This window comes from Xyrauchen texanus, chromosome 14 (genome assembly GCF_025860055.1).
Source record: "Xyrauchen texanus isolate HMW12.3.18 chromosome 14, RBS_HiC_50CHRs, whole genome shotgun sequence".
Classification (NCBI taxonomy): domain Eukaryota; kingdom Metazoa; phylum Chordata; class Actinopteri; order Cypriniformes; family Catostomidae; genus Xyrauchen; species Xyrauchen texanus.
Genome location: NC_068289.1, coordinates 4430460 through 4451782, shown reverse-complemented (window position 1 = coordinate 4451782; position 21323 = coordinate 4430460). Strand labels below are relative to the sequence as shown.

The 21323-nt window shown below is 37.8% G+C and overlaps 1 protein-coding gene across 3 annotated transcripts; it reads right to left on the bottom strand.

The window, feature by feature from the left end:
• Positions 1–654: 654 nt before the first annotated feature.
• On the bottom strand, positions 655–21116 carry sh3bp4 (SH3-domain binding protein 4). 3 transcript variants are annotated; one of them, XM_052143249.1, is made up of 6 exons: positions 21039–21087; positions 20127–20250; positions 18115–18320; positions 15679–18029; positions 4894–5082; positions 655–3996 (listed from the first exon to the last, which is right to left on the bottom strand). In XM_052143249.1, exons 3-6 carry the CDS (start codon positions 18233–18235, stop codon positions 3775–3777), a joined length of 2883 nt encoding a protein of 960 aa, XP_051999209.1. In that variant the 5' UTR covers positions 18236–18320; positions 20127–20250; positions 21039–21087; the 3' UTR covers positions 655–3774. The 3 variants fall into 3 exon arrangements, with proteins under 3 accessions (XP_051999209.1, XP_051999211.1, XP_051999210.1); XM_052143251.1 differs by lacking the exon at positions 20127–20250 and having other exon boundaries at positions 21039–21116; XM_052143250.1 differs by lacking the exon at positions 21039–21087 and having other exon boundaries at positions 20127–20447.
• Positions 21117–21323: the final 207 nt, after the last annotated feature.

Sequence of the window (21323 nt, the reverse complement as noted above, 5' to 3'; positions counted from 1 at the left end):
ATCCACAATACAGTCAGTGTTCATGATACCTTGGTAGTCACACACATACTCTTGAGTCTAGGCTACGATGAAATTGCTTCATCTTTGAAACCACAGAGGGAGATAAGCTGGGCACCACGTTCACTGAGAGAGAAAGTTCTGGAAAGCCACAGAATGTATTATTCACTTTTTGTACTTATGGGTGTTTCCCCCACTAAATTCTATCAGCATTGGTGGCTTCTCTGCTTTTCTCTCCATATTCTGTTGCAGCCCAGAGTACCAAAATATTTGATTGAAAAAGCTGACCTGATGTTAAAATGGGTAGTGGTGGCTCAGCGGTTAAGTCTCTGGGTTACTGACCAGAAAAGCCCAAAATACTAAAAGCAGCAAAGGATGCATCACCATCTGTTGTCAGCTATGTTGAAAGACTTTGGCATTGCAGCAGTGTTCTCCCACAGAAATACTTTAATAGAGATATCTTCATTTTTTCTCTCTCAGGGTATAATGAAACAGTTGCCTGTGCTACATATACTGGCATTAAAGGGACTTCTGGGTAAGTTTGCAGTTTGTCCACGGCATTTACAGTAAAATATGGTTTGCTGTATGACACTTAGATGGTTCTTACATTCTTAGAATTATTAAAAACATAACATACAATCATGGACTGCTCCATTTTCTTCAGAGTTTAATGTATTTGTTGAAACTATACAACAATTTCTGAGTATTCATTTTGACATTAGAATGCTGAAGGAGAAAGATGAAGCAATGTGTTGAGCCAGTCATTTGTCTTTGTCTTCCACAACATAACCGAAGAGAAATCTCCTCTTCGGGAGGGCAATGATGAAAGGCTTGTGAAAGTGTACTATGCAGCCTGAATGCCTATGTCTTATAAGGTCAGATGTAAGCACATTTTTGCTAGACCCACATGATGAATGTTTACATTTTTGTTGAGAGGGCCTGTCAAGCAGTGAGACAAATTATGCTAAAGTGATAAGAATGGAATTCACAAAAAGTAAGTAGTTAAGGTTTGTGAATCTTGCAGCAAGAATCCCAATTTAATTAATTCAGAGCCTAGAATAATGGGAATTGTTGCACTTATACCACGATAAAGACAGTGAGATTGTTTTTTCATAGTCATTTTTGTCAAACAAAATGTAAAGGGAACAGTTTCGCTTTAAAGTAACCTAAATCACAATTTTGTAATTGTAAGCTAGGGAAGATGCAAACTGGATACAGAGACATCTGTACAGGTCTCCAAAAACTGTGTAAATCCTAACATTAATTGTCCACATAACACAGAAAGAAAAACAATGTGCTCTGTCCAAATCACTTATCGATATAACACACCTAAGCAGTTAAGAAAATACATGACCATTCACATTATCAGATACATTTTTCAGATGGATCACTTTGAAACAAAGTACAAGCTAATAATATAATGTGCATTTACTGTACAAAAAGCAAAAACATCCTATTTCATACAAAATGCTATATTCTATCAAAACAGACACTGGATGATTGGAATTCCACCTTAAGGTTCAGCGCTCATGATACTTGCTTGAACCATCAGATCCTGATGGAGGTGATGATGGCAGGGGAGCGGAGCTTACCCCCGCCCAGAACGGGACCTAAACAGGTGGAGATGGGGTGGAAGGGGGTGAAAACAACAGAAATAGAGGCAGGTGTGTAGGATTATAAAGCAGAGGCTGTAATGTGATTGGATGAGATGCCTGATTGAATGAAAGTGTAAGGATCCAGAGTCTTCCTGCTAGAACTACTACTTACGCTTCCATTTATTTTAGGCACTAAAACACATTCAAATAGCACAAGCTTGCTTTTGATCATTTTGTTTATACATTCTATTTTTGACCATAATTAAAGTCATTCACAAGGAGTGGCTGAAATCAACATAAAAAAGCAGGAACAACAGGTCATTTTTAGAGCAGAAATAATAAATGATTAAAAAACCTTCTGAAACATCTAAAAATGATAGAAAGTAGGCATATAATACACTACCTGGCCAAAAAAAAAAAATCGCCATTTGGATTTAAATAAGCAGATACTTAAGAGCATAAGATTGGATCATTATTGCAGTGATTAATACATTTCAGCTGGCAACAATTCTTTTAATCATAACTGATGCAGTGTGTAGCTTCTCATTTCTTAAATAACCATGTCAGAACACAAGTTGTGGAAAAAGTTGTGGAAAAGTTGTTAAGGAGATTCCTGAAATCACTGAAATTGTGTTAAGAACTGTCCAACACATTATTTAAACCTGGAAGGATAGTGGTGAACCGTCAGCTTCGTTGAAGAAATGTGGTCGGAAAAAAATCTTGAATGATCGTGATCTAAATCAATAAAACCCTTGGTGTAGTCACATCGTAAAAAAAACGACAGTAGAACTCACGGATATGTTTAATAGTGAAAGTTAGAGCATTTCGACATGCACAATGCGATAGGGACTTACAAGATTGGGATTAAACAGTTGTGTGGCCATTAGAAAATCACTTGTTATTGAGGCTAATCGTAAAAAAACAACTTCAATTTGCTAGGGAGCATAAAGATTGGACTGTGAAGCAATGGAAAAAGGTCATGTGTTCTGATGAGTCCAGATTTATCATATTCCAAAGAGGTGAGCATGTCAGGGTAAGAAGGGAAGCCCATGAAACGATGCACTCGTCATGCATATTGCCCACTGTACAAGTGTTATGATTTGGGGTTGCTTCAATTGGTCAAGTCTAATCTCGGCAATGTTATGCAGCAGTAAAATGAAGTCAGGTGACGAATGTACTGAATGACCAGGTTATCCCATCAGTGGATTTTTTTCTTTCCTGATGGCGTGAACATATTCCAGTACGACAATGCCAAGACTCATTGGGCTCAAACTTTGAAAGAGTGGTTCAGGGAGCATGAGGAATCATTTTCACACATGAAATGGCCACCACAGAGTCCTGACCTTAACCCCATTGAAAGTCTTTGTGATGTGCAGGAGAAGACTTTACGGAGTGGTACGACTCTCCTGTCATCAAGAAGACCTTGGCCAAAAATGTATGCAACTCTGGATTTAAATAAATTATTTGATGTTGCATAAGTTTGTCAAAACAATGACAAGACAAATTAAAATTGAAACAATTTTAGCATACAGTGTAGCTGGCATCACAAAAAACACACAATGTAAAAGTATATTTATTGTACAAAATATAAAATCATTAAGATTTGCATTGAGCAATATATATATATATATTTTTATTCTTAACATATCTTAGTTATATATATATATATATATATATATATAAATATATATACTCGTAAAAGTTAGGGTCATTAAAGGGTAACTAAACCCTAAACCAACTTTTTTTAGTTAATGATCTGTAAGCATGGGGCTTTATTAGTACTGGTCATTGATTCAAGTAATTTTTTTGACATTTGTGTATAAAGTGTTTTAATTCTACAATATATGGTGTAAAAACGTCTGAGTGCTGCCCTCTTCAGGTTGAACGGTGGCTACTGCAGTTGAATTTTCCTATTGGCTGTTGCGGTACTTCGTGATGTAAGCGGTGACAGCTGACGTAAGCAGGTTCCAGCTCACCACGCCAGATTCATGTACATGTCGTCTTGCGACCGTGTGAGGAATAATAATAACATAGAGTAATAACCCCCCCCCGCTCAGCCCCGCACTCGGTTCGTTCCCTCTATCCCCGCCGGGGTCTGCCCACTTTTCCTGCATTTTCAAATATTTCTAGTGGGTGGAGTCAGACTCTGAGCAGGTGTTTAGTTACCCTTTAAGGTACTCATTTATATGGCATCATCTTGATGGGAGGTGCTGAAGGCGGAGCTCCGTAAGAGATCTAGGCAGTTAACAAGAATGAGGGAGCCAGTGATGTGTCTCCAGCGCTTGGTTATTGGGTTCTTCATTTTGTCCAAGCCTGTGTGAAGTTCCTGAATCACATCTCTATAGCTGTCTCCAATCTGGGCAGCCCATGTGACCAGGAAGTCATAGGCAGTTTTCCACATGGCCTTAGAGAGTGAGAAAGAGATGGCAGGTTTACAACACTTTGCCAAACATTCTTTTGAGTTTTACCTGCAAACCTGCACTTTATATTAAAAACGAAAGTCTTCTACCCATCAGAACCCATGACACATTTAACATATGGTATAATGATCATAATTCCTGTTCTTCAACCAGGTGTCCAGAATTTAGTTCCCAGAACAGAAATGACTTCCTCTGTAATCTGTATGCTGTGTATTAGAGTATATTTATGCAAATATCCTTAGACAAAAAGGTGCTGAAAGAAAGCCCATCGTCCCAGCAAATGATGGTCAAACTTTTACGTTTATTTTATGAGCTTTAAAAGTGGTTCTGGCAAAAACATTGTAATTATGACCAATAGATTTCCTGTAATCTGCTATGCAACAGTTTTAAACTTTACAGGCTCACCAAATTTCTGTTGCACTTACTCTCACCAGCTGTCTGCATAACTCTCTAGGACACTGTTTTTATCCTTCAAGAAAGGGAGATTCACAGCAACTTACTGACTTCACTGCAGACTCATAGTCAAAGAATCCTATTGGAAATTGATCAGTGTGATAAGAAATCCCACCTTCAATCAGAATGGAAGCCTCAGTCACCATTCACTTTCATTGCATCTTATTATTATACATGAAAGTAAATGGTAACCGAGACAGTTGTTGTCATCCACAGAAGAAAGTATGGGTTTGGAACAACATGAGAGGGTGAGTATAGAATTTGTATTTTTTGATGAACTATCCCTTTGATTGAATAGGGTGTGACATGTAAAAAAAACAAAAACAAAAAAAACTGAAAACCCTTAACCTATTTGATATAAAATTTGGTTCTACGGTATTTCCTCTAATAGTCAGTCTTGATTTAATGCCCCGATTCAAGTTCTTTACCTCACTGTCCAGCTGTCCACTGCAGTCTCTGTGAGGAGCTTCATATGCTTCCATCTGCTGCCGGGACACTTTGGCCAGTCTCTCAGCAAGCTCCCTCCAGCGGCCTTCCACCTCGACAGCTGTGGTCAACAGCACAAAGTCCATGACCAGCCGTGCCACCAAGCCCTGACAGTCCATCTTCAGAAGTGCCTAAATGATAGCTACAGTTACACCATCTCTCTATTATCACATATTTCCTCAGCCAGTGTGCACTCTACTGTATATAGTCAGAAGTTTGATAATGCTGCATTTTTTAATGCAGTTATTACTTGTGTCTGATAAAAAAAAATTTTTTTTTGGCAGATGGTAAATGTGAGAACCAGACAAGCAATACTGGTTACAATGCCCAGGGATGCTCAAACAAAATGATCACACCAAAAAAAAAAAATCAGCTGATAGAAACTGTCATAAGAATTTGACAATATGGTTCTATTCATAAACTTCTGGTGACAACTTCACATTTGGAAATTGATTCTATGACTCTCTATCTGCTCACCAGAGAAAAACAGCATTCACCTGCCATTGGAGACTGGATAGCTCACACTCACGGGTATGTCGTGAGCCCTCTCATTGTCTGTCATTCACCTCTCTCAGCATGGGTATTAAGTGAGTCTGCACTCTCTTTATCACCTATGTCGACAGTTATTTGACTGGATGTGTAGCCTTCCTCTCGATCAAATGTTAGGTGTAGACTAGGCAGGGTTCTGGCTAACGCTATATCGTTTACTGTGGCTGCTGTAGATGGCATCTCATGACTATTTTTGCTCTATATCTCGCATATGAGTATGTCTTGGATTTCATCTATTCAAGGATTTTTTATCTTCCTCACTCTCGTCCTTGGCATTCATGCCATGGAAATCCAACTACTGACATCACGACTTAAGAGTCTTAAACTACCATCTACGTTTAGACTCTGAGACATATGAAATCTTTTGTGAACTCAGAATCCTCTGGTGGCTGCGGTATATCCATCGCTCACCACGGAATCATACATCAAAACATTTCAGATTTGTTTGTCAGGATTTGGCATTTTTGAACAGTCTCTAAAGGACAAAGCGGCAATTCTCAGTGAACTCATCACTGATTAAAATACTGGACATGCTACTGCTAACTGAAACCTGGCAAACACCTAATGCTGTTTTACAACTAAATATGCTTACTCCACAGGGATACAAATATTTGTCTAAACCCTGATCTCATAGAAAAGGGGGAGGACTAACTTGTTTGTCGAGATGGCATGAGAGCTGTTTTGAATGAATATCATAATGTCACATCTTTTTTGAATATCTGGCTCTGGTTGGTGAACCTCCTCTTATTGTGTTATTGATTTACCGACCGCCAAAGTATCAGCCTCACTTTTTCTCTGAACTTAGTGTAATACTCACTCTTGCCCATGCTATGTCTCCCCATGTTATTCTACTTGGTGATTTCAGTATCCATGTTGATACTGACTGTTCAAATACACCTGAACTCATGAATGTTCTTGAATGCTTCAATTTAACACAGCATGTGAATTTTTCTAACCATACCCATGTTCATATACTTGACTTAGTTTGCACATCAGGTCTTAATAATATTTCTACAACTGGTACACAAATTGGCATCTCAGTTCACAAACGTATATCATTTTCATTTAATTTTCATTGCTGTAAGTCATACAAGAAAATTGGTATCTTATCGCAACCTAAAAGCATTCAACCAGTCATCATGCTCCACATCTGTCTGTGCACCCTTACTTTCTGACTCTTTGAAATGGTCCTGTCCTTCAAACATCCTCTCAAATTATAATTCAGCTATCTCAGCTGCTCTTGAGGAGCACGCCCCCATCAAGACAAAGCTGGTGCCCTCTTCTTGCTCACCACCTTGGTTTACTCCTGAACTGCAGGCAATGAAGAGAGTGGGTTATCGTCTTGAATAGGCCTCACTGTTCTTTCATTATCTCTTACAGAACATCAGCTGAAGAACAGAGCAGAACTCAACACTGCACATTCAATGCACTTTTCCTCTATCATCCAAAAAGCAAGTTGTAGACCTAGAGCCCTCTTTGCTAGGGTGAACAAGCTAATTCATCCACTGGCTCAGGACTCACACAGCTCTGATGAACTTTGTGACTAATTTCTGCACTTCTTTCAAGATAAAATGTGTTCTATTTACCAAACATTCATGTCAACCATTTCTGAAGATCCTCTGCACGAATGTCTGTCTGAACACCCTGTCCACACTTTCTCCACCTTCACTCCCACTTGCCCATCATCAGTCAGTGATTTAATCTTACATTCAAACACATCATCCTGCCAGTTGGACCCTGCCCCAACCTCCCTTCTTAAACACTGTGAGTCAGTCATTTCGGCACCTATTTCGCATGTGATAAACACATCTCTTGCATCTGCCATTGTTCCAACTGATCTTAAAATTGGCACTGTTACACCAGTCCTTAAAGGCCCCAACTTAGATCCAGTTTCCCTCTGCAACCATTGTCCTATTTCCAAACTGCCTTTTATATCTAAACTTCTGGAAAAAGATTTAGCCTCCCAGATTCAATCACATCTTGCAGTTAATAATCTCTATGACCATTCCAATCTTTTCGCCTATTCCACAGCACTGAAACTGCTCTCTTGAAGGTTATTAATGATCTCCTCCTCTCTGCTGACTCTGGATTTCTCAGTATTCTGATCTTGCTTGACCTGAGCTCTGCTTTTGACATGGTAAGCCACAAAACACTCCTTTCCCGACTTTCAGATATTGGAATTATGGCACTGCTCTATCCTGGTTTTCTTCCTACCTCACTAACAGACAATATTTAATCTCTATTAAGAAAAACAAATCCCCTACTGCTCCTCTCACTCAGGGTATCCCCCAGGGTTCTGTACTATGTCCACTCCTGTTCATAATTTACATTCTCCCACTAGGTCAGATCATCCGTCGTCATGGACTCAGTTATCACTCCTATGCTGATGACACCCAGATTTATACATCCGCACGTTTTGATGAAACACATGCTATCAGCTCATTACCTGCCAGTAGCAATGATGTAAATATTTGCTTAAACAGTAATTTCCTCAAATTCAATGCTGACAAAACTGAGATCATGATTTCTGGGCTATAAACACTTATAAGAAATATTGACATTTTTGTGAATATTGATGGAAATCTGACCAAACCCTCTAACACCATTAAGAATCTGGGAATCACTTTCGATCCATATCTTACTTTTGAAGCCCACATTAGAACCATCTCTAAAACTGCTTTATTCCATCTATGTCATATTGCATGACTTCACCCCATTTTCAGTTTGAAGGATGCAGAATCACTAGTTCATGCTTTCACATCATCACATCTCGACTACTGTAACTGCCTCTTTACTGGCCTACCAGCTAAAACTATTGCCTGATTACAATACATCCAAAACTATGCAGCTAGAGTTCTCACTAACACCCAAGCGTTCTGCACACATTACTCACATCATGTTTAGTTTTCACTGGCTGCCTGTCTCATGCCGTATTAAGTTTAAAATTCTTCTGCTGACAGACAAAGGTCTCAATGATATGGCACCTCATTATATATGTGATCTGCTGCATCCATACACACCAGCATGCACTCTTCATTCTTCTGATTCCAAATTGTTGTCTGTCCCTAGATTTCATGTATCCACATTTGGTGGGAGATCTTTCAGTGTAGTTGCACCTAAACTGTAAAACTCTCTACCTCAGAGCCTCCATGACATCTCCTCTATTTCTATCTTTAAATCTCAGCTTAAAACACATATTTTCTCAGTGCATTATCTGTCTATTACTAATTGAGGTTTTATTTCCTCTTTTGTAATTTAGATTGTAACTTCTGTTAAAATGCATATTCATATACTTTGTCCTGTTAAATGTATATGGAGTGTAAAGTGTCCTTGAGCTTGTGGAAAGGCGCTATATAAATAAAACGTATTATTATTATCTCTATGCAAGTCCACTCACTGAGCACTTTATTAGGAACACCTGTACACCTACTTACTCACGTGATTATCTAATCAGCCAATTGGGTAGCAGCAGTGCAATGCATAAAATCATGCAGATCTAGGTCAGATGCTTCAGTTAATGCTCACATCAACCATCAGAATGGGGAAAAATGTGATCTGTGATTTCCACAGTGGCATGATTGTTGCTGCCAGATGGGGTGGTTTGAGTAATTCTGTAACTGTTGATCTCCTGGGATTTTCACACACAACAGTCTCTAGAGTTTACTCAGAATGGTGCCAAAAACAAAAGCAGTTCTGTGGATGGAAACGCTTTGTTGATGAGAGAGGTCAACGGAGAATGGCCAGACTGGTTCGAGCTCAGAGCTCAGAATGCACAACACGTCGGACTTTGAGGCAGATAGGCTACAACAGAAGAAGACCATGTCGGACACTTTATTAGGACCATAGTGTTCCGAATTAAGTGTTCAATAACTGTATATGGTGTCATCACTAACTCAGCTTTCTTGCATGGAACACAAAAGGATTCATTGTATGGACAAATATGCAATGAAAGTGAATGGTGATTGAGGCTAAAATTCAGCTTAATATCTAATTTTGTGTCCCACAGAAGAAAGCTAGCCATACGGGTTTGGAACAATATGAGAGTGAGTATATGATGACAACATTTTCAGTTTTGGGTGAACTTTCCCTTTAAGAAAAACTGGACCAATCAAGAGCTCAAATGATCATGCAGGGGGCTTTGATAAATATGCTGAAATGCAGGGAGGAAGCGACGTGCAGGCTCTTATGAGCACAAAGCAATTCCAGGCCCTCGGACAAGGGAAAATGTTTGGAAGGAATATCCGGTTGTTCTGTTGGCAAACTTTCTGCCTCGTTAACGTGACCTTCTTTTCTTCAAGAGAGTTTGCTGTGACATTTAAAAAACTGATTGTGGACTTATGTTCTCTATGCTTCGTGAATACATGACATTCACCATTCTACTCTAAATACCTGAAACGGCATTATCTGTTGATGTCATTGTGACATTCACACTTTGGTAGTGCTTTATATTTATACAACAAAAAATCAGGGCAATCTATGTACATGCCATCACTGAATCTAATTCAGTATTCAAACACAAATTAGTGCAACAGTGCAGGTGTTCTTCATACATTCAAATAGGCATTCACATCCTCAGACACACAGCAGCAGCAAGTGTTCAAAAGCACAAGTTACATGCCCTGAATCCACTAATCTCTGATTCTAGTTCCGTGCCTTGGAATGCTTGGAATGACAGGAAGTCCGCTCAGAAACAGAGGGGGAGGAACACAACGCTGATGCCCCAGAAGTCCTGCTAAAGGACTAGATCTAAAGAAAGGACTGAGATAGCATGAGTCTTGGATGGTTTGCCTGTAATGTAAAGGATGCTTGTTCTTATGACAACAACAAGGAAGGTATGTCTTTGGCTTGTATGGTCAGTTAGTGTTTAATAGGACAACTTTTCACATACATGATAAAGAAGCTGTATAAACAAACTGACTATGCTACATGAACAGAAAGACCTGCTAGCAGCACAAATAACTCTCCCCGCCTGTCATACCCCCAGTCACTGTACATTTCAATGTATCGAGGTGCAGATATGAGCTTCTATTAATGATGAAGAATTGAACAAATAAACTATTGCTGTCTGTCTGGTTGGGATGCTCAAGCAAACAGACTAATGTTTTGATAGCACCATAAACACTTTTCAATAAAATCAACCTACGAATGAATGACTTTTTCTGCATATTACACAACGGGATAGGAGACAGTAAAAGAAAATCACTACATTATGAAATGTGGTCCTCAATGTAGTGAGTTTGTCCAGAAAGCTTACTGTGTGTGAATGTGTCACACTGTGTAAACAAACACAGACTGTGTGTATTAGCAGAAGAAAGATAAGGACTTTGATGCACCTATCTCCCCTGTCAAAGGAGTCAGGAAATTATTAAGTAAAGCCTACAAAGTCAGAATTGTAACAGAAAGCCCAACAATATTACTTGCCTCTAGACCCTGTCTGCTCAGACATTTGACTATCACAGAATCCCAAATTATTATTCTGTTAATGTCATACAGTATTCAGTTATACAAGGAAGTTAATTGTGGCATCGCAAGCGGAACTAGAATGACTAACTGGTATGAAATTAGCAGACAGAACATTCAAACTTGTGATCACTTTCAAATTGAATGGTAAAAGATCAAGTGTTGATAATTATTCTAATGACAGTTATTTCATACATTCTGTTTATTTTGCAAACAAATATGCCAAGTTGTCATCATTGTTTTCTATCTCATTCTCTTCATTGTTGCTTTACACAGGGGTTTTTAAACTAGGGTCTGGGGACCCCCTGGGGACCGCAAGGGGGCGCAGGAAAATGTTAATTGAAAAAAGTTTAAATCATTCTGAAATTATTCGATTAATCGTGATTATTTTATTATAAAAATAAATTGCTGAATAATTTCATATTTAAAAATCAATTGTGAAAAATAAGTGTTATAATACACTATTCTCTGTAAAGCAGCTTTAAAACAATATTTATTGTTTTATTGTATACATTTACAAATTTAACAAAAAATTACCAACTTTTTTTTCACAATAATAAGAATATTTAAAATAAAATATACTTTTTAAATTGAAGTCAATTAAAAATCTTTCTCTTGGGTTTATACATACATTATAACATTACACCAGAATAAGAAAGATACACTGTCAACTTAATATGAAGCAAATTATTTCCCCAAAAAAAGATTTTTTTTTTGTTCTGTTTACTTTTGTACTATGACAACATAAAAGCCAATTATTGAACTTTGCAAACAAGAAGTCTTTATAATGCCATGGTTACTACTTTTCTCACAGAGGGGGTCCCTCACAAAGAGATCGTTAAATTTGGGGGTCCTTGGGATTACACATTTTGAAAATCCCTGGCTTAGGACACCACTAAATTTGTAATGTACTGGGAAACTGTAAACATTCTTTCAAAGAGGTGTTATTTGTTGATTTGAGCTCTGAAAAGCTGATGTGTGGAAACACTAAATGCTCACAAATCACATATTGAGACGTTTGTAGCTCATTAGAACATTCTGAACTCGACCAATCAAAGTCATAATTTGTCTCATACACACATGGTGAACAGGCAGTGAAATGCTTTACCTGCAAGTCCACTTAATAGTGCATTTTATTGAAACTATCCAAAACCAGAAATCTGTATGAGAAGAATAAGAGAACAAAGGAAGGCAATATGCATACATTTATAAATAAACCTAAGTATCTATTTTTAGCTTTATTTTATACATTTGCATGTATGCATTTGGCTTGTATCCAAAAGTAACTTGAGTGAATTCTAGCTCTACATTTTTTTAGTACATGCGTGACCTTGGCGTTGCTTGTGCCATGCTCTACCAGTTGAACTAAGCTTTAATTTATTACACTTAATTACTGTGTGAGCAAATCAAGCCATAACATTTGTTATGTTTTATGATAGATTTAACAGTGTGTGTTAGCTTACATACTAATAGGAAATCTTCTCGAGCACAACATTACTTGAATGCTATATATGTTTCTCTTTTTAACTCTTCTTCTTCAACATCTAAATTAATATTATTACTCATCTTTCCTCTTGCTTGCCCCTTCACAAGAGCCGACCATTCAGTCTGCTTATCTCTGTCTATGAACTCAGGTCAGAAATCACTGTGAAAGAGAACCTCTCTTTCTGTTCTACCAATCGGCTAAGGGACACGGGAGGATACAGAGGAATCAAAGAGTCAAAACAAGTTCAGAACGGTTCACTTAAGTTCTTCTTGATTCAGAAGCATGTCTGTAAATTGACCACAATTAAAAGTCAGACTAAAGAATAAGACAAGGGTAAAAGTAGTATTAAAAAGTATTAACTATGGAAATTTTACTGATATAAAATGCAAGTATATCTTCTATAAAAAGTAATTTATTAAAACGTGCAGAGATTTAGAGATCCATGTCTTTTTGGAGTCCCTCGGCAGGGGGTTTGTAGGTGTGGAGGGGGTTTGTTTTGTTTAGGGGGCCTCTTGTTCCATATTTGATGTTTCGGTTTAGACGCTAACAATAAGAAAGGAAACATCTGCACAACTTAGATTCTCCATGAATACTTTCATGTCTTCCGGCATCTTCACCAACAGGTCGATTGTCACGTTTGAGATGGTCACAGTCAGATACAGTAGCTTGCTTCATTTCTAATAGAAAACACTGGGCTGAAGCGCACATGTTAGTATATACAAGCACAATTTACATGGATTAGAAATCTATCTTCATTATGTACGTTGATCAATTATACTGGCGAAAGCCTATAATTTTAGTGACGTGATTATGGCCCTGTTTACACCTGGTATGATGCAGTGCGATGCAATGGCTAGTTTGTCTACATCGGGCGCATCGACACTAACTTTCTAAACCGTTTATTTGTGATGTTGGCAGTATAGCATCACCGCGTGCAGTGCAAAATGGAACGGGACATCTGTTTACTGTTACAATGCTGCAACAGACGCTTCCATGGTAGACAGCATCACTGATTATAATGGGTTCTATTGCTTTTGACGCGACTCTCGTATCCGGAGTAGACAGTGTGCGAGTGTTTATAGTTGTGCTTGAGATGAACAGTTTAATATATTCATATGCAATGTGTTGGATGTGCATTACAGTATGTGTAAACCCTGAAGTTTAGTTTTATAATGTTGAGGGGATTGTTCATTCGCTTCAGATTGAGCTTCAAAAATGGCTCCGTTCGTGGGGCTGCATGATGTCAGCCAATCATAACAGTGGGCACTTACGTTGAAGTTTTAAGGGGCACTTAGGCCTAAACCGAGCGTTTCAGACAGAGGGCCAGAGACAGGGTGGAAAATGATCGTACATTACTAAATTATGACTGTTGCAAAATGGTTTACTAACTAACATTATCAGTGAACCTCAGGGAAGATAATAAAACTATAAAAAAAGATAATTTCATGACCCCTATAACATTATCAGTAGTTGGTACTACATTATTGATATCTGATGTTTCACACAAATATTAAGGCCTTTAATTTTAAGTACAAACAATTTATAGTAATCCACTACAAATTACTAATTATTTCTTAAATTTTTTTAATAAGATTACTTCACTAATTACTTCCTAAACATTTTCCACTAAATAAATTCAAAATAATGTCTATATTTCATTCTTGTTCATTGATAAACACAAGTCATACACTCAGCACCTCACATTTCTCCTTCACAATGACTCGTTATGGGGCCATAATTAATGCATTCTACATACATAATATCTTAGAAGCAACCCTATAATGTATTTAAAAGTAATTAAATTAATTAAAATCAGTAACTGTAATCTGTTTACAAGAATTTAAAATGAAATGCATCAAACTACTTTTTTAAGTAGTTATATTACAGTAAATAATTACTTTGTAATTGGATTACACCCAACACTGCATGTAGCATAACTATTATATTTAAGTTTTTAACAACTTACATTTACATTTACATTTATGCATTTGGCAGACTTTGACTTGTTCAATAACTGCACTCATCAAAAACGCTCCTCTTCCCTCAAAACTCTCACAGTTGTGAGTGTTATAAATAATACATACATTTTTATATAAGATCATTTCTCTGAGGCCCAGCATGTCATTCTATATTCAGAGGACTGTCACAGTTATGAAATTTGACTGACGATTAATTGTCAAAAAAATGATTGTGATTATCATGATTTATTTTCTGTTTTATGGCTATGGTGGTTAATTGTCTCTTTAAGGGCTTTCACAATTAATTGCAATATAAATTGTCATATTTTTTGGTGTGCTTTTTTCTGCATGTGTGCTTCATAGACCTTAAGAAGTCATTTTTATTTAACAAGAAATATATAAATCAAATAATAAAATAGGGATGTATGATTAATTTTTAAGGCTTTAAAAACTTATAAATTACATTATTATTTTTTTAAATATCAAAATATTTCTAAATTCTTAAAATATGTCTCTCTTTTTTAACTCTATTTTATAGTATATGTTTTTATATGAAAAAAAAATCTAATATTTATTATATTATGCAATAGTAAAATATGTCTGTCCTAATTTCTTCACTTTCGTACGTTATTTTAATGCTTTGTTTAAACACACGAGCTATTTGTCATAAAGCATAACCTTTTTTGTTTCATCATTGTATCACTCCACAGAAACAGAGCAAGGGTGTGTCACTATGTGTCATTAACACTGCGTGAACGAAGCATGGACGTTTAACATAACAAGATCGCTTAAAGTGAAACCGTAGCATTCACTATTACAGTTTATACTTGCTCATTTATATTTTCATGAGAATTTGGCGCAAACCTCTGCGTACTGCGCGCGCATCAGAGCGTTTCACGCGCTCTTCCGGACAGGAGTTGGTTGATGTCCGCACGCAGCGTGGCTCAGTGACACTCATACTCCAACTGAATGACGCACAAATGCGCCGTGCATGGCAATGGTATTTATACAGTTTAATTTCTTAAAATTCCCCCTTTGGGGCAGAATGCTCAATAATAGCCACAGTTAGATCAATGAATTTTTGTACATCACAATGCAATTAAAGAGCTATTACTTTTAACATGTGCTGCACACATAGGCAATACTGTTTAATAAAAATGGTAAATTCCAAAAACTGTAAAAACTTTAGTTTCTATAAAACATGCTCACAACACACAGACGCACTACTCCCAGTTTAGTTGAAAAATGTACTTCCTCCCCAAATCAGTGCCTACCTTCATGAGTTCCTTCTGGAAAGATTTCCTCTCCTTGTCCTCAGCTGCACTGCAGTCTTCCTTAAGCCTCTCAAGAACAGAAGCAACTTTCTCAGGCTCACTGTCTGGCTCTGTCCGACAGAAGTGTGTCAGAGGCAGGTTGACATAGCCCAGGGCATCTGCAAAAGCTCTCCAACTTGCAACATTTTCCATTATTATAGTTCGCACTGATGCATAGACATAAGTCAGGCACATGCAGGGCTTGAGGATCTGCTCTAAAAGTATTGCAGTCGTAAGATCAGGCCCTTGGTTATGTGAAGGTTTCACTTTTCCCATGATAAGAATGTTTTTAGCATGGACCAATCCAATTCTTCCATGATAGTATCCAATGTACCAGTCTTTGGTCCATAAATGTCCTTTAAGTTTAATTTTTTCCTCACTCAGAAGTGCCACTACATCACCTTTAATGTACTCCAGCAAATACTGGCTTTTGGACTGCCTTATAACAGTTTTCAGCAACTTAGCAAATTTCAGGTTTTTGACAAGTCTGTCCTGAAACACAGGGTACTTTGCAGTCGATGCAAGAGGAGACAATACAATTTTGTTAACTTCTTTTTTCTTTAGGAAACGTCTCACAGAGTTACTTGTGTTTGTCTTTGGAAGAGGCGGTGGGGTCTGAACACAGAACTGGGCAAGGATGCAGTCATTAACATCCTTAACCTGAACCCGCAAAGTAAAGTCTGAAATGTCAGCAGGATCACGGGCTGCAATCATGTAGACAAGACGGCCCATTTTGCCAAGTTTGATTTGAAAACCCCTCACAATCCTGGCCTGTTCATTGGCTCTCACTTCAAAATTGGACATGTTAGAATACACACCAACCTGAAGGTCTTGAGGATTTGCAAGGACAAACTGGTGCTTCCCCCAGAGCTGCAGGACTACAGGTGGAGTAGACTGTGAGTGTTTTTTTCCATCACTCACTATCAATGTCTTTGGGGCACAGTCGTGCCCAAAAATGGCAACCACCATCTTAAAGGATGGGTGAATGTGTTTTGGCCCATACACCCCAAGAGTGACCTTTTTTACGACATGCTCCCAGACTGTGTTGTACGGGGCCACCACCTGGGCTTGGGCAACCACAGAAATGTACATGCATGGCTCTAAATTATCCAGAGTAACTTGGACTGTGTCTCCGTACATGTATTCATGTGGAATTGGGACATAAGGCCCTTCTTTGCAGTCACTTCTGACACACACAACCTCGGCCGTTTTGCGGCTCTCTATCTTCACCACAACGGACACTTTCATCTCTAAAGTGACAGGTGTCTTGGTTTCCATGTTACTGAGTTTGACTTCCACCACTGGACTTACTGTAGTACATCTATCATTGTTGAGCTCCAATGGTGGGTCTAGTAGGGCCTTCAATGATATCTGTTGAGTGTCACATGGTGCAACATGGCCCTCAGGGACATGTATGCTGATACTGGTATTTGGTAGCTGTACGGCACCACCAGAGCTGTCCAGTTTACACACGATGTTGGTCTCTATGGGCTGGGTTTGCCCCCAGCCTGGGTTTTGTCCTATTGAGTCCAGATCATGGCAGGATCGTGTAAGTTTACGGTGGTTTAACCATGCCGTTTTGAAATCCTCTCGACTCTGATAATGCTCAGGTTTGGGTGATTTCATGCCACCAAAAAAACTCAAGGACGCTTGAGGTCCATCAGACAGGGACTGCAGGACCGACAGTTCTGACATGCTGTAGCAACGCTTGCTCTTAAAAAATGGATTGTCTCTGCGAAGATTTGGACCAATCCCCGAGCTGCGGCTGTAAATGTTTGTGTCAAGTAGCCCGCTCCCAAAGCCATTTATATTAATAGTGCTGCTAGTGTTTGATATAGGAGGGGAGAGTTTATCAAAAAACAAAACACTTGCAGAATTCTGGTTACTGTTTTGGTCAGCTGTGGTTTGAAGTGCTTCATTTAGGAAAGGGTTAGTAGACATCCTTTTATTAGCAAAAGGATTTCCATTTTGAGATTCTGTGGTTTTTGAGGAACCTTTCCACTCCCCAGAGAGGTCCATTTCTTTGGCTCCCTCAGAGATATCACCTAGGCTGTCAATCATGCCACAATCAATAAATGAGGAATCTCGATAATTGATTGGTTGGACGTAGGCAGCTGGGATATAGCCCATCTCTTTGCTGTTGTGTGCATACCACCACTCTCCACCAGATGTATCCAGAACATAAAGAGTGTCTCCCTTAGAGAACTTCAGAGTGGTAAAGCTAGACGGACAGTAATCCTTAATGGCAATGACTTCCCTGACAGTGGCAAATGAGGCAGTAGCATCCAGTCGCAAGGCACTAGGTGAAGGCACTGTAAAATAAATGAGGTTAATGAGATTTAGATTAAAACAAAGTTATCTGTATGCGATTCTGTGAGGTGAAAATGAGAAGGAGACCTTTAACATCTGTGAGGGTAGCCTCTGATACTCCTTGACTGAGATCAATCAGTGTGCCCTCAGATTTGCAGCGAGGGAGCATGGTGTTGTTGTTTGCTGTTCGAATGCGATGGGCAGCCATGGTGTGTTTTCCTAAGTAACTTCACTCAGGTTTTTCTTTCCATTGTTCATATCCAGTGTAAGAGATTAGTGGCCTTCCATAGGATCTGCAATAATAAAGGGCCTTATGAATTTATTTTTTTGCGGCTGAAAATTATTTAAGGATGCTTGATAAGGTTAGGATTAAGGATAAGACCATCAATGATGAACCAGAATACTGATTAATTGACAGTCATTTTCAGACAAACAAATGATCAGAAAAATATGAACAAACAGTCATTATTAAGAGAATGATTACAAATAAAATGTGCACACAGTGAACCATTATAAGTATACATGAATTCAATGTTAATTATAATTTTAAGTAAGATTAACCACTGCAGAACAAATTCTTAAGCTCTGTCCATACATATTAAGACAATATTCAGATTTATGGTTTTTAATTTATTGTCTTAAAGTTAGAGAGGCCACATTGTACCACTACATGTCTTTAAGTGAAGCTAATAAGGGCAGAACTATTTGTTCTTGTCCAGACAAGTCTACCTTATTACCAACATCATCTTGAAGACAGAGGGAAAATAAAACAAAACAAAACAAAACACTGGTCTCAATGTTAGCACAGTCACTACATTACAATCTTACATACTTACAAATTCATTACATTTGTTTCCTCTTTTTATTTTAATTGAGGAGAAAGTTTTATCTTATTATATGCATAATGACTGATTTTATCCAGTGATTGCTTCAGATTCTGTACAAAGTGATTGAATTAGTAATCAACATAGATGTTTCATCTGATCTGCTTAAATGAACAATGTACAAGCTTAAGGACAAAACGTCTCTTGCATTTAGTAATCAAAAGTAGGATAGTGTTTGCGTGCATCCTCTTCAGTCAGATCATGAACTATAAAGGCCCTCCAGCAATACACATTAGTGGTTTCCATGGCTACCACCTTGGGGAAGAAAGCGCACACAATGAAGTGCCTTTAGAGAAAATGCCCAGCTGTACATGTCTCACACAAATAAATCTGACATATTATGAAACTATACGAACTGTGTTGAAATCCATCAGATTGACAGAATAACATATCACTTAAAGCAGTCAATGTTGCTTGCCACTTGATTAAAACCTGTAGATCTCCTTGAAACCTCACCATAAGTGAAAGCAAATGCCACTAAGGTTTGAGTTGCCTTACTGGCGAGGGTAACAGTTTTATATACATTGAATCGTCAATGTTATTAGACAGTCCACATAGAAATTCATTACACAAACAGCAAATGTGGGCTCAAATTATTTAACAGCAACTGAAATGCAGTCTTCACAGCCAGCAACTATATGTACCAATTCACAGAGGAAAAGGGCTTTCTTTGTTCATGCTGTCGTTAGATCCTCCAAAAGAACTTTGAGTTGCAAACAATTCTTCACAATTCAATTAGCTCTAGAAATCAATCTCAATCTTATATTGAGTTATCGTGTGAGACATTACTATAAAACTGTGACTTACAGTTGACTTTATTCGTTTATTCGTGTTTGTGTATATAGCGTTGTAGGATCTACTAAAGATTATGTTCCACCTATTGTTTTAGAAAAAATATAGTACAGAGGAAATGCCTTTGAAATGAGGATGTCACATTTCCCAAAACTGAAATTGCACAATCATTTTATATTAAAGTGAAATACCACCTTTAGGCTACATTAGGACACAGAAGTCTGTGGCATAAAGAAAATCTCAGTGAATGAATTGCACATTTTGAAATTAATTGGTACTGGCATGTAAATTATATTAATTCATTCATATTATATAGCATTTTTTAAAAATGAATGAAAGCCTGGAGGATTTTAGGCATGACAGTTACTCTTTAAGTGGAATGGCTTTATACAATATTTAAACAATGTGAATTTCTAAAAATACCTTAAAAGTTAGCACTGCAATGGAATTGGCAATATTCCTGTTAAAACTTTTTTGTCAAGCAGACTTCCAGGCATCCCTCAGATCAGAGTTAAAAGCAGTAGGCTATCTGCCTGAAAACTGCACCCTGTTAAATTGAAGTACACACAGATTTCAAAATATACATGTTGAGGAGGAATTTAATTTACATATTAAATCATGTTCATTCTATTTAAATAAAACATTAATGCTGTAGTACTAGCATATATTATTTAAGAGGAACTTCTTAGGGGTATGACATGAGAGGCAAATGCTTGAGTTCAGACACTAATACAATTTGCACCGGTTACAATTTGCTTACGTGCACATGGTCTAAAAATGATATATAAATAGCCTATATATTGCTCAATTTTGCAAAAATATTGGCCAATTTTGTGCTATATTCTAAAGTTATTGCCCCGTTTCTTTAGGTTTCAATGCAAGAGTTGGATAGCGCCTCAATTGAACCCTTCAAACCAGTGAGTTCAGTTTATTTATTTTGAAAGATAAGAAACACTCCACTAATGGGTGGGTGTACCTCCAACAAGTTGAAACGGATTGTGAAACACACACACACACACACACACACACACACACACACACACACACACACACACACACACACACACACACACACACACACACACACACACACACACAGTAACAAGTGGAGGACCAACTGACACTGCTCCCATTTTACATGCCAATTTCAAATAAGTGTCAAACAAGGTGAAAAACATAATTATAATTTTCTAAAGTGTCCAAAGCAAGTGTTGTAAGTTTTGGAAAAGTAGCTGAATGGTAGGAGTAGACAAAATTCCGCAATACAAAGGTTATCATAGAAATAATAGGTAAAAGATGTAGTAATAAAAGGCAAAAGAAGAAAATTCTACTCACTTTGTGCAGTTGCAGTAGAGTAAGTGATGATTGAGGACGGCACCGTTATATGCGGCTGATTGTGAATGCAGCGCTTCACGTCACGGGCGGAGGAACCTTGTGATGTCATCAGCGAGGAGGAGCCTCGAAAACGAGATGGACTCTCAAACTGTTACTTTGAAACAACAATCTAAGTCTGCCATTATAATTTATCCTCAAAATTGTTATTGCATTAAGTTCAATTCCTCATTATTCCATGCAGTGGAAAACTATTAGAATGTTATATATGGTCGTTTTTTGCATTTA

What these genes read in the sequence shown, in the direction of transcription:
- sh3bp4 (XM_052143251.1), bottom strand. Translation starts at nt 18,235, where the DNA reads ATGGCTGCCCATCGCATTCGAACAGCAAACAACAACACCATGCTCCCT. An exon ending in TACCCTCACAGATGTTAAAG is followed by an intron (nt 18,030 to 18,114) that starts GTCTCCTTCTCA and finishes TTTATTTTACAG; the next exon opens with TGCCTTCACCTAGTGCCTTG. An exon ending in TCCAGAAGGAACTCATGAAG is followed by an intron (nt 5,083 to 15,678) that starts GTAGGCACTGAT and finishes GCTATCATTTAG; the next exon opens with GCACTTCTGAAGATGGACTG.